This window comes from Moschus berezovskii, chromosome 15 (genome assembly GCF_049115385.1).
Source record: "Moschus berezovskii isolate FMDL1 chromosome 15, NW_MosBer_1.0, whole genome shotgun sequence".
NCBI lineage: Eukaryota > Metazoa > Chordata > Mammalia > Artiodactyla > Moschidae > Moschus > Moschus berezovskii.
Window position 1 is genome coordinate 85,672,807 of NC_142474.1, and position 12,830 is coordinate 85,685,636.

At 42.2% G+C, this 12,830-nt stretch overlaps 2 protein-coding genes across 2 annotated transcripts in view; one reads left to right on the forward strand and one right to left on the reverse strand.

Moving 5' to 3' along the window:
- LOC129557777 (ankyrin repeat domain-containing protein 26-like) overlaps positions 1–6,948 on the forward strand; it is a 50,785-nt gene extending 43,837 nt beyond the window's left edge. The window contains 5 exon segments of the mRNA XM_088844338.1: positions 180–474; positions 1,366–1,576; positions 2,821–3,049; positions 6,173–6,218; positions 6,881–6,948. Coding sequence (XP_088700464.1) covers positions 180–474; positions 1,366–1,576; positions 2,821–3,049; positions 6,173–6,218; positions 6,881–6,948 — 849 coding nt within the window.
- Positions 1–12,830, reverse strand: part of LOC148775501 (ninein-like protein) — a 271,660-nt gene that overhangs the window by 145,887 nt on the left and 112,943 nt on the right. The gene's annotated exons all lie outside the window — the stretch shown is intronic.

Consider the following 12,830-nt stretch of genomic DNA (forward strand, 5'->3'; position numbering starts at 1 on the left):
GGGATTGCTGGGTCATATGGCAGTATTTCCAATTTTTTAAGGAATCTCCACACTGTTCTCCATAGTGGCTGTACTAGTTTGCATTCCCACCAACAGTGTAAGAGGGTTCTCTTTTCAAATAATGATAGTGAAAATGATCCAAAATCTTGAAAACAAATGGTATTGTTTTATTCTTGCAGATTGATCACCTTCCAACAGAGCTGGAAACTGCATGTTCACAATGTCTGCACCTGGATGCAAAAAATCAAATTCTTCAACAGGAGTTATTGTCAGTGAGAGGAAGGCAAAGGAAATGTGAGAAATGAGAGAAAGAGAACAGGAAGTTGGAGCAAGAGGTAGTGAGACTCAAAACTCATATAGAACTGAATATGATAGAACACACTCAAGTTGAGCAGTATAGACGGGAGATTGAAGAAACAGCAAGACAGGATCTCGTAGAGAAACTAAAAGAAGCCAACCTATTTTTGCAGCTTAATTTGCTGACCTGTCATGTACTTGAATTCACCTCACTGTAAATTACATTTTGGGTGTATACAGGTTATGTCTTTCCTCTACTTCCCTTAGAGCAGTGTGTATTATAGATTTCTGGAAGGAAAGGGGCACTTGTTTCTCCTTGTAAAAATTTCAGTTTCCATCACAGTTGATCTCAGAATGCTTCTCACTTAGAATCCTTTTACTTATAAGACCAGTTGGTTGGTATAAAACAAGACTATGAGGAGGAAAAGAAAATGTGGTTTAGGACTGGCACCATCCTCTTGAATTATTCTTAAGTTGTCTTGTTCAGTTTCTAAATTTTCACTTCATCCTCTTAGTCTTTGAATTATCCGGTTCCTTAAGTACTACTGTAACATTGATTCCACATTAATTTTATAATTCAGATTTAATTCATGTCACATTGATGATTATTTTAAAGTTCCACTTTTCTTATTTTCACATTTAAAATCGCTCTCTGACAGCAAAAGAGACACAGATGTATAGAAGTCTTTTGGACTCTGTGGGAGAGGGCGAGGGTGGGATGGTTTGGGAGAGTGTCATTGAAACATGTATGTTATCATATGTAAAACGAATAGCCAGTCCAGGTTCGATGCACGATACAGGATGCTCGGGGCTGGTGTACTGGGATGACCCAGAGGGATGGGATGGGGAGGGGGGGTTCAAGATGGGGAACACATGTACACCCGGGGCAGATTCATGTCAATGTATGCAAAACCAATACAATAATATAAAGAAATTAGCCTCCAATTAAGTAAATTAAAAAAATAAAATCGCTCTCTGAATTACTGAGTCAAAACTAAATGTAACAAATATAATTATTCAGGTTATAATCACTAAAAAAATGTATCTTTTAAAATTTGACTTAGATACAAGCAGCATCTCAAGAAAACTTACAGCAGTTCCAAGAGAAGCATATTGCTTCCATAAGAAGTCCCATGGAACTCAGAATTAAAGACTTGGAATCGGAACTCTCCAAGATGAAATCTTCTCAAGATTCTGATAAAGCGGAGTTGGAAAAATATAAGAAACTCTACCTAGAGGAACTGAAAGTTAGAAAGGGATTGGAAAGTAAACTAGACAAGTAAGTCAAAACCCAGAATCACAGAAAATAAATGTAGTCCATTAATTTGTCTCTGAAGCCTAATTTTTATACAGCTTGTTTCCTGAGATTAGTAGGAAGTGAAAGCTAACGCGATAGTCACTGCTAGAGGGCACCCTAAGAAAAATGAGTATATCCTTGTAAGTTTTCCTTACTTCTCCATGTAAGTAAAAGCATGCTTGTGAACTAGGGGAGTATTCACACGGGGGTGAAAGGCAGGGTGATTGACAAAGTGTCTGAGACTAACATGGTGACCTGACGGAGGGGGGGTGTGGAGGCTGGAAAGGGCAGATTCAACATGCAGTGCAGAGTCCAGTTTTCCCTGCCAAAGCAGAGCACTCCTAGGAGGCCTTTCATTAAGTGAAAACAGCATACAGCAAAGAAGCAGGTACCCGAGGACACGTGGTGCTAGTCGATGCCTAAAATAAGTGTACACATGGGAAGCACAGGTGCTCAGATAGGGTTCAGGGCTGTGGAGACTTGATGCTGGGATGTGGGGTGTGGCTCCCAGGGAAGGAGCTCGGTGGGGCCGGTCTCCCTGCTTGGGGAGCGCGATGCCTCTCACTGTAAAGACATATACTGAACGCTGATTAGAGTTTTTGCTTTTTGAAATGAAACCAAAAATTCTCTTCAGATTTTTTTTTTTTTTAATTATGAAATACAGGGGCCGATATAGGCCCTTCGTAGACGTGAAGCAACATAAAATGAACTTTGGAAAAGCGGGGGATACTTGCCATTGTTCCTGGGGTGTTTTAGCCCTTTTGTCACCCACTGACTTTCTCGTCCTCCCCTCGAGATTGTGGCTCTAGGTGATTCCTCAGAGCCAAATGCTTAATGTCTCCGAGGTCATGAGTGAAACGTATGTACAGGGTGGTGACAGGAAACACTTGAACGTGACTTTTGGGATGGCGTGTCTCTTCAGCCCTGAACTGTTTCCTGGAGGCAGGTGTGTCCCAGAGGCAGCAGGTGTCACTGTGAGGCCACCTCCCTTTCTCTCTGACGCCCTTTCTCTCCTCTCCCAACCGTGACTTGTTACGTGAGGAGCCCCAGACGCGTGTGTGCTTCTTTAGAACAAGGATACAGCTATCATTGTTTACAGGAGGTCTGCTCTGTGCTTTCAGGGTTCAAACAGTTTAATGGGACATTCCATTTACTATTCGGCAACTTAACAAATGCAAATCATTTAGGGAAGCATGGATGAAACCGGCGTTTTCCATCTTCCGCAGGACTCTTGAGAGGCTGGCAGAGATGAGCACCAAATGTGAGGTGGAGAAACAGCAGAACAGATCTGTACTCAGCACTCTTAGCAGGAGGCCAGTCCTGGAGCCGCCTTGCAGTGGAAACTTCAGGAATACCGTAATGTTCAATTCAAATCTTTGTCCAAGAGCAAACGTAGAGTTTTCCAGCTCAGTTCCACTCCCTTCAAATCACGGCATGGTGACTCACTTGCTCGAGGTTAGTTCTATTATTTTCTTTTCCTTGGGTTTTAGATTTCTTATATGAATGATTCTTGGTTTTAATTTGAACTACTGAGTTGTTTATTTGACTTATGCACACTAAGTAAAAACCATAATTATTAAATATTTTGATTGTTTTTTCTCCTAGATGTCTCATTTTTGAGAGATACTTATTAACTTCTTAAATTTCTTGAAAATCTGGATTTAAATTCTACTATAGAAATGAAATCTTATTGCCAAGTAACCAAAAGTATACTTCCAGATGTTTGACTTACTTTCTAATTGATTTCACTTTGGCAGTGGTTCATAATCATTTCCATCCTCTGCTGCACCCACCACAGTTTTTTTGCCCTTAAGCCTAAGTGAATGACTGGCATCTAAACACTAGGCCATATGGGTGATTTTTTATTTGAAGGAATCCTAGATAAATCCTTCTTATGAATTAAACAAACTTGTAATACTAAATCAAAAGATTAATTTCTAGTTTTAGGTTATCATTTTTTGTCATTTTCTTACATCTTTAATTGCTATTTTACTGACAGAATTTTGATTTAAATGTCTAAAACATATCTTGGTGAGCAATTGTAGAAAGTTTCTAAGTTTGTACTTAAATCAAATATTTAAAACTTGTAAATGGAGCTCACTTTTGTCTCTGTCTTGACATCACCTGGATGAATGATGACTAAGATAGTAATGACGGGGAGTCTTTAAATTGGAACTAGTTTTCATCGTGTAATCATTGTGATTAAAATATCCAGTCAGAGCACACGGGTTTACAGTTTGGATGGTGTTTTCATGATGTTGGTGATGCAGAGAAAAGTTCAGTTCAGTTCAGTTCAGTCGCTCAGTCGTGTGTGACTTTTGTGACCCCATGGACTGCAGCACGCCAGGCTTCCCTGTCCATCACCAACTCCCGGTGCTTACCCAGACTCACGTCCATCGAGTCGGTGAGGCCTTCCAACCATCTCATCCTCTGTCGCCCCATTCTCTCTCCTCCCGTCTTCAATCTTTCCCAGCATCAGGGTCTTTTCCATTGCGTCGGTTCTTCACATCAGGTGGCCAGAGTTTTGGAGTTTCAGCTTCAGCATCAGTCCTTCCAGTGAATATTCAGGACTGATTTTCTTTTGGATGGACTGGTTAGATCTCTGTGCAGTCCAAGGGACTCTCAAGAGTTTTCTCCAACACCACAGTTCAAAAGTATCAGTTCTTTGGTGCTCAGCTTTCTTTATAGTCCAACTCTCACATCCAGAGAAAAGGAGCCCTTGTTAAATGCAATCTCAACCTGTTTTCTCTTTTGGCTTCTTGCCGTCATAGAAGAGCAACCTGAGGTTTCTTTGACAGCACTTCGGCTATGTTGGGTCTTAGTTCTTGAGAGCCGTGAACCTGGAGGACGTGCTTTAGCTGTGCAGTCACAGCGGGCCTCCAAACACTTCATCCCAAGTCAGACACCTCCCCACGCAGGCCTAAGAGGAGGAAGCAAATGCGTGATCCCCGTCCCTGGGGCAGGCTGCCTACTGCAGACCCAAGTTCTCGGTGCTGTGGGCACATACGTCTTTTCAAAGAGGAGATTGGGAACCAAGCAAGCACTTCTTCGTTCCTTCTCCCAAACTCACCCATTAAGTAAATCACCTCTCTTCTCATGAGGAGGGTAGGAGTATAAGTCATCCTCTTGAAACTCCAGGCTGAGGGAATGAAGTTCAACTGCAGTTTCTGACTGGATTTGGATTATAGTTGAGATTATGCTCATACATTTTTGTATATACTAACTAATGATGACAGCTTGGATAGAAGTATATTAGACAGTAAAGAGAGATCTGTTTGGGGTTTTACATTTTGTCGTAAATAATGCAAAATGTGGAAATTTCATTTGTTGACAAATTTTAATAAGCCAGTTTTTTTTTTTTTTTTTTAATCTGGAGGAGATGAACATCCTTTTATGGATGAATGTCTTCAGTTTGGGCCTGCTTGATTCAACTAAAGATTTTCTCCTTCAAGTTCCCTGTCCTCTGTTTAAAAAACTGTTATGCTGTATAAATTAACTATATCGACTGCTACAAATAGGAGTTCGATAAAAATTTATTCTTGTTCATGCCTTTAAAACATATAATTTAGTTAGAAAGCTACTATGTCAAGTCATGCCACAAGCACTTTTGAACTATATAATAAGGTTTTACATATTCATTTTCTCTATATTTTAGTTAGAATTTATGTGTTTTTTTCTTAATATGAGGAAGTAGTTGGCATAGGACTCTGGACTCAGTAAGAAGGCCATTGGCTTTGTTACTGCTTTTGTAGAATTCGGAACTTTGACTAAATCAATGACTCTCTTACCTTAAAATTTTTTTTTTTTTTTTCAAAATAGACAACCTTTCTTTAAAACAACAAAAACTGTTGTGTGGAACCATATTATATAAAACGGGGACAAGTATAGAGCCCTTTAGATAAGGAGCGTTCAGAGCATATGCAGCTGTGACTTCTGTTCCTAAGCGCTGCAGTGACCCCTGTGGGACCTTCTCCCTCTGTGGGACATAGTTCGGAAACTAGCACTTGTGAGAGAATCCTTCTCACTAAACGTGTTCAGAATTAAATCTTGCTGGTACATTGTTTGCTTGTGTATAATCTTCTCACCTGTCTGTGTTTTCGTTAAATGGAAAAGTTTACAGAAAACTGCAGATGTCTTCTCCTTGTTAACATTCAACTTCAAACTACTTCCTCCATTTCAACACGACACTCACCTAGAAATTGAAATAAAGGTCTCGGAAGTACATATTTAGGGCAAGAGCTGTTAGAAGAGAATTTAGTGATCTTGTGAGTCGTTCTTAGGATTATGGGTATTTCCGTAACCTCTGAAATGATGTGTACTCGATAGACTGACATTTATTGTACTTTTATCAAATTAATCTAAATAGCATTCCATGTATATGTTCTCTGGTATCTAAAAGCAGAGTAAGTAGGAATTCATTTTCTTCTATTTATGTGATCATTTTCTGTTATGTAGTCTTCAAGTTAGGTCTAGTCTCTAAAAGTATTATTTAAATGTCACATGTATTAAATTGTGTATCATTTCTCTGATAACATCTCTTGTTTAACTTAAGCGTAAATAATATTTGACTTATTTCAGATGCCGCGGAAGTTGATGGAGAGTATTATTAGAGAACTAGAAGAAGGTAAGTTGCTAAAACGTATGAATTAAATTTAGACATTGATTTCTGAAATACTGTAAAGAGTAAGTGGCATCTCTTTTCATTGCTTGTATAACAAATGCTATGTTATATACTTTTCCTTATACATAGCTAATGAAAAATGTGAAAACATGAGCAGTCATAGTGAAAAATATCCTTATTCCTTATTTATTTATTATGTTCCAGAGCTTTAAAAAAATCTGGAAAGGTCTGTGTATTTCTTTTCATTTCTGGCTGTGTCCTTCCTCTACTTCTGCCATCCCTGTGGAACTGTCAGCCTGCACCCTGACACTATTCTCAGAAAACGTGGAGTTCATCAACGTCTCGTGTCTGGTAGTGGTTAAGGCTAGGAAACCCAGACACAAGCAATCCCGTTTGTGTAGCTGTCACTTGGTGAGTGCCTTTAAAATTTCCCTGTCATTCACTTTCTCACTAGTTTATCTTTTGCCCTCAGGAAAAACTTCAAACACCCACATCAGTTTGGGTCCTGCCAAAGTAGGCGGCCTTATCTCCTTACCACCATCCTCTGCCTCTTAGCTCTGCATCTAAGCAGCCAGACTGTGTAGGATCCCACACGTGCGTTTCCTCACCGCCGGTCTTTGTATCGCTTCTCCCCTCCATCTCCTGTGCTTTCTCCTGTCCTTCAGGTACCTACTTCCACAGCACCTCCACCAAAAAGCTGGCAGGATTGACAAAAACTGGCTGTCCCTTCTAGTGTTCCTTGTGCCATCTTTTGTATGTCTTAGTACTTATGACTCTGTATGGAAATTGCCTGTTCATCTATTCTTCCACTTGATAGCGTATCGTTTTCAGGGTACACTGGGTCACCTTCATCGTGTACTTCCAGTGTTTGTAACAGCACCTTTGCGCATAGTTACTGAGTGAATGAGTGAAAAGTGAGAAAGCCAGCAGCTCAGATGCTCAGCCACACGTTCAACCGTGGGCAGATAATGCAGCCCTCTTGTGTTTTGTGTCATGTCATGTATAGATATGTTTCATTCTTCAGAACACTAGGAAAGGTCTCAGGTGTTTTTTGTTTTGTTTTAGCTAACACTTTGTTAACTCAAGAATTTTAGATAAACAATATACTTCTGTCTCTTTCCAGGTGATGCTGAATGTGAATATGAATTCTCTAGATTTTCCTCTCTATTAGCTAGAGGTGGATCAAATCTGGACTGATGCTAAAGCTGAAACTGCAATACTTTGGCCACCTCATGCGACTAGTTGACTCACTGGAAAAGACTCTGATGCTGGGAAAGGTTGGGAGCGGGAGGAGAAGAGGACGACAGAGAATGAGATGGTTGGATGGCATCACCGACTCTGTGGACATGAGTTTGAGTGAACTCTGGGAGTTGGTGATGGACAGGGAGGCCTGGCGTGCTGTGATTCATGGGGTCACGGAGAGTCAGACATGACTGAGCGACTGAACTGAACTGAACTGGATCAAATGTGTATCAGGACCTACCTGTGAAAACATCAAATAATATATACAGATTTTGAAGAAAAAAATATATGATTTGAAAACTCAATAGTAAAAATTTCCCTACTGGACTGTTTTCATGAGATTTTAGTTTTTCCCGTTAAACATGATGAGAAAGTCTGTATTAAAGGAAACTCTTTTTGTATTATGTGTGTATCATGAAAATTTAGATGGCATTTTAAGCCATGTTTCTCTGCATTTAACTTACTTTTAAGCAGAAACATCAGCACTGTTGAGTTTTCCATGTTCAAAGTGGTGGTGTTAGTCACTCAGTCGTGTCCGACCCTTTGCGAGCCCATGGACTGTAGCCCACCAGGCTCCTATGTCCCTGGAATTCTCTAGGCAAGAATAATGGATTGGGGAGCCATTCCCTTCTCCAGGGGATCTTCCCGACCCAGGGATCAACTGGAGTCACCTGCATTGCAGTTGGATTGTTTACCGTAAGAGCCACCAGAGACGCCCTTTACAAACTCAAAGTGAGCACTAATACCAGCTGTTTAAACAGCACCCAAAAAACCAAACTTGTCATTACTATTTAGTGGTGTTGATTGATAGCTTTTTTGTATTTTCCGTTTTCATGCGAAGAGTTGACTCACTGGAAAAGACTCTGATGCTGGGAGGGATTGGGGGCAGGAGGAGAAAGGGACGACAGAGAATGAGATGGCTGGATGGCATCACTGACACGATGGAGGTGGGTTTGAGTGAACCCTGGGAGTTGGTGATGGACAAGAAGGCCTAGCGTGCTGTGATTCATGGGGTCGCAAAGAGTCGGACATGACTGAGCGACTGAAATGAACTGAACTGAACTGAACTGAACTGATAGACCTAAAGATTTAGCTACTGCTGTTATGCCTACTGTCAATGTTTTGAGGTATAACTGTTAATAGTGGCATAAAACTTACTATATGTACCTTTAAACACTGATTCATAGATCTTTCCTCTTGGGGAAATAAGATTTGCCTGAGTTTTTGCCTTTTAAATGAATTAACTTTTCCTAATTTTTTATTTTTAATCAGAGGATAATTACTTTACAATATTGTGATGGTTTCTGCCATACATCAGTCTGAATCAGCTATAGATATACATATGAACCCTCCTTCCTGAACCACCCTCCCACCTCCCTCCGGATTCCAGCCCTCTGCTGCTAAGTCACTTCAGTCGTGTCCGACTCTGTGCGACCCCCATAGACGGAAGCCCACCAGGCTCCCCCGTCCCTGGGATTCTCCAGGCAAGAACACTGGAGTGGGTTGCCATTTCCTTCTCCAGTGTGTGAAAGTGAAAAGTGAAAGTGAAGTCGCTCAGTCGTGTCTGACCCTTAGCAACCCCACGGACTACAGCCAACCAGGCTCCTCCATCCATGGGATTTTCTAGACAATAGTACTGGAGTGGCTTGCCATTGCCTTCTCCGCCCTCTAATTTGTCACAAACCACCGGCTTTGGGTTCTCTGCATCATACAGCAAATTCCCAAAAAAAAAAAAAAAAACACATGTACCCCAGTGTTCATTGCAGTTATGTCCATAGCTTTAAAAAAATCTGAAATGTCTATTGATTTCTTTCATTCTTTTCGTTCTATGTATTTCCTAGCATTTACAATAGCTACGGCATGGAAGCAACCTAAATGTCCATCAACAGATGAATGGATAAAGAAGTTGTGTATTATTCAGCTCTAAAAAGGAATGCATTTGAGTCAGTGTTAATTGACTTTTGATTTACTTTTGGAAAGAGTCTTAAAATTAGAGAAAAGTTCCTCACAGATAAATAAGATTTGCCGAAGACTTTTCACCTTTTCTTTACCTATCAACCTATCTATTTTTGTTTGAGTTTGGAAACAGTCTTAAAATTAGAGAAAAATTCCAAGCGCCAGACAAACATTTTCACAAAACTCCCCTATCTCCCATATATCCTCCTAAAGTACCATTTATCTTTCCGAAATGTTATTTGTTCTCCCATAAGTGCCCCTCCTCCCCCACGTCACCTGTTTTCCAGAAGATGCCTTTACCTCTTACTCCCTGTCTTTTATTGAGTAGTATAGCAACTCCCACTTGTAGCCTCCCCTTCAAGTCACATTTCTGTATGAAGCTTTGCATGTTGTTGTTATTGTCCAGTCGATCAGTTGTGTCCAACTCTTTGTGACCGCGTGGACTGCAACACGCCAGGATTCCCTGTCTGTCACCATGTCCCAGAGTTTGCTCATATTCATGTCCACTGAGTCGAAGATGTCATCGAACCGTCTCATTCTTTGTCGCCCACTTTTCCTCCGGCCCTCAATCTTTCCCAGCATCAGAGTCTCTTCCAACAAGTCGACTCTTTACATCAGGTGGCCAAAGTATAGGAGCTTCTGCATCAGTCCTTCCAATGAAAATATTCAGGGTTTGTTTAAGATTGACTGGTTCGTTCTCCTTGCTGTTCAAGGGACTCTCAGGAGTCTTCTCCAACACCACAGTTTGAAAGCATGAATTCTTCTGTGCTCAGCCTTATGGTCCAAATGTCACATGTGTACATGACTGCTAGAAAGCTATTAAGTGTTTTTTCTCATGGTTATCTGCTTTTAACAATTTAATTTGCAGATTCCCGAACACTGAACCTAAGAGGGTGGAGGAAGTGTTTTCCTCCACAATTCCAAGAGCTGACAAGTTACCAATGCTCACTTAATCCTGATCCCCTTTTCCTTCTGTCCCCTCAGTGTCTGACTTGGCAGAACTCCAGTTTCATGTGAGACTGCTGATCCTTCCCCCTCACTCTCTCCAGGCGACTCGGTGCTGCACTGCCCCGTGCTCCTGCTGCTTTATGTCGTTACTTTGTATCTTCTCATGATGATTTCAAATCTCCTTTCTATAGATTTCTCACCCTGCTCTTCCCCTCTCACTTATTCCAGACAATCTTAGGTCCCACGACAAGCTTCTTGAAAGGTTTGCCTGTATCTCTAGCAACTCTAGACTGTCTTCCCTTTCTTTCCCTCAGAACGGATCCCAAGACACTGATGACCTCCACGTCGCTGAATCAAAGCCACACCTTTCCAGTCCTTGTTTGTCTGAATTTCTCCTTCCTCTTGGCGTTCACTGTCACTCACCTCTTTGAGACACTCTTTTGGCTGGACTTTCAGTATTCATTCCTTTTATCCTGAAGGCACGGACAGGTTATTGCGATCAGAGACACAGTGCTAATTAAATATCTCACAGTAAACATACAGGTGTTGCCCCCTCGCCCAGGACTGCACCTGGGGCCGTGTGTTGAGAGCAGGTCAGTTGTTACACACCAGCAGGTGCAGGACGGCAGGAAACCTTGTCCCTGATGCTTCTGCAGGGCCTTTTCCTCTCCTGGGTAGGATCTCCTCCTAGTTACTCGGCCATTGATATGTAAGTAAAGCTGCTACCCACCCCAAAAGGGTCCTTCTGCCCAGTGTCGCTCTGCCAATGGAATGAGTTGTGTTGAGAAGCAAAGGAACTGAAAGGTGGGAGCTCTGCTGTACAGCCTACGCTCTCCAATAGGCCTCGGGCGGGGCTGCTCCACAGGGCTTTCCTCAGCAGGGCGGGGGTGGAGTCGGAGCGCTCTGGGAGCAGAGACAGGCGAAGCTGCTCCAGGTAAGGGGGCTCACAGGGCTCGTTGCCATCTTGCATTAAGGTGTCCAGTGCAGCGTCTATGCACACGGCCCCTCTCCCCCAAGCAGGAGCGTCGGCCAAGCAGGTGCACACCAGGAACTGCGGTCTTTGAAGGGCTGGGAGCAAGGCCTCTGCAGGTATCACCCTGTGAGCAAGAGAAACCTAAGCACAAGGGAAAGGAGGTTAGTATTTTTATTCCTAAGTTGGTTTTTTTCTTTCCTTTTTTTTTTTTTAAACCTGGAAACTGTTCATAGACTTTGCTGGTAACAAATACTCTCAAGGAGCTAGATCTTGGCCTCATCCCTCCTTGAAATATAAATTCTTAATGAGACGAAGCGCCTTCGGGGGACCTACCCAAAACTATAATATTTAGTCTCCTTGGAGAGATGAGACTATGAATCCTTTCAGGTTGGAGCAATTAATGAGATGAGTGGCTGGAGATGTGAGAGACAAAGAGCCTCTGAGAAATCCCAGGGAAGTTTATTTCCCCACAATTTCCCCCCTTGTTCCGAGAAGAGTTTTAGGCTGCAATTCAGCCACTGTAACCAGTCCAAGGAAACTTGAAGTTGATGGGCACCAAATCCTTTTGGCTTGTCTTCGGCAAAGAGTCTGATGCTAGGAAGGACTGGGGGTGGGAGGAGATGGGGACGACAGAGAATGAGATGGCTGGATGGCATCACCGACTCGATGGACATGAGTTTGAGTGAACTCCGGGAGTTGGTGATGGACAGGAGGCCTGGCGTGCTGTGATTCATGGGGTCGCAAAGAGTCGGACAAGACTGAGCAACTGAACTGAACTGAGGCAACATTTTATCAGCAAGACCCTTACCTAGCAAAAGAAATTGGTCTCAGCTAAAGTCCCCCAAGTCTCAGATTCAGGCATCTAAGCAAGTCCCCCAAAACTTTCAGGACTATTTTAGGAAGCAGGTGGCTTCCTCCTTGGGGTTCCGTATTAACCTTTTCTACCACATCCAGGGCATTGTAACGAAGCAAAATTTGTCACCCCAAAATGTGTCTCTTTGTCAAGAGGATGACTCTAGTCAGAGTATTTTTAAGAAGCAAAAGCCTCAAAGTCTTTCTTTTGACTACCTCCCTAACTGTTGAATAGTTTAGATAAAGGGGCTGGCCCAGGAAGAGAGCTACCAGAGATACCGAGAAAAGGATGTGGGCCAGCGGTGGTCAGGGGAACTGCTGATCTTTCCAGAGAGCTCCAAACACTTGCTTTTCCATCTGCGTGTGAATCACCTTCCTCCACTTTGAATTCCCAAACCACTACCCACAACATCCTCCTTTGTCTCTAATTGAAGATGGCATTGAAGGTGAGGGTTTCAACCATTCTGATGAGTTACTCAGGTTTTCTGGGACTCACCCATATGTACAGAAGTATATATGTTGTTAACCTTTTGTTTGCTTTTCTTCCTGTTAACCTGTCTCATGTTAAGTTGATTCTTAATTCACCAGATGAATCTAGAAGGGTAAAGTTTTTGCCCTCCTCAACAGCGCACACACCTGAGTCC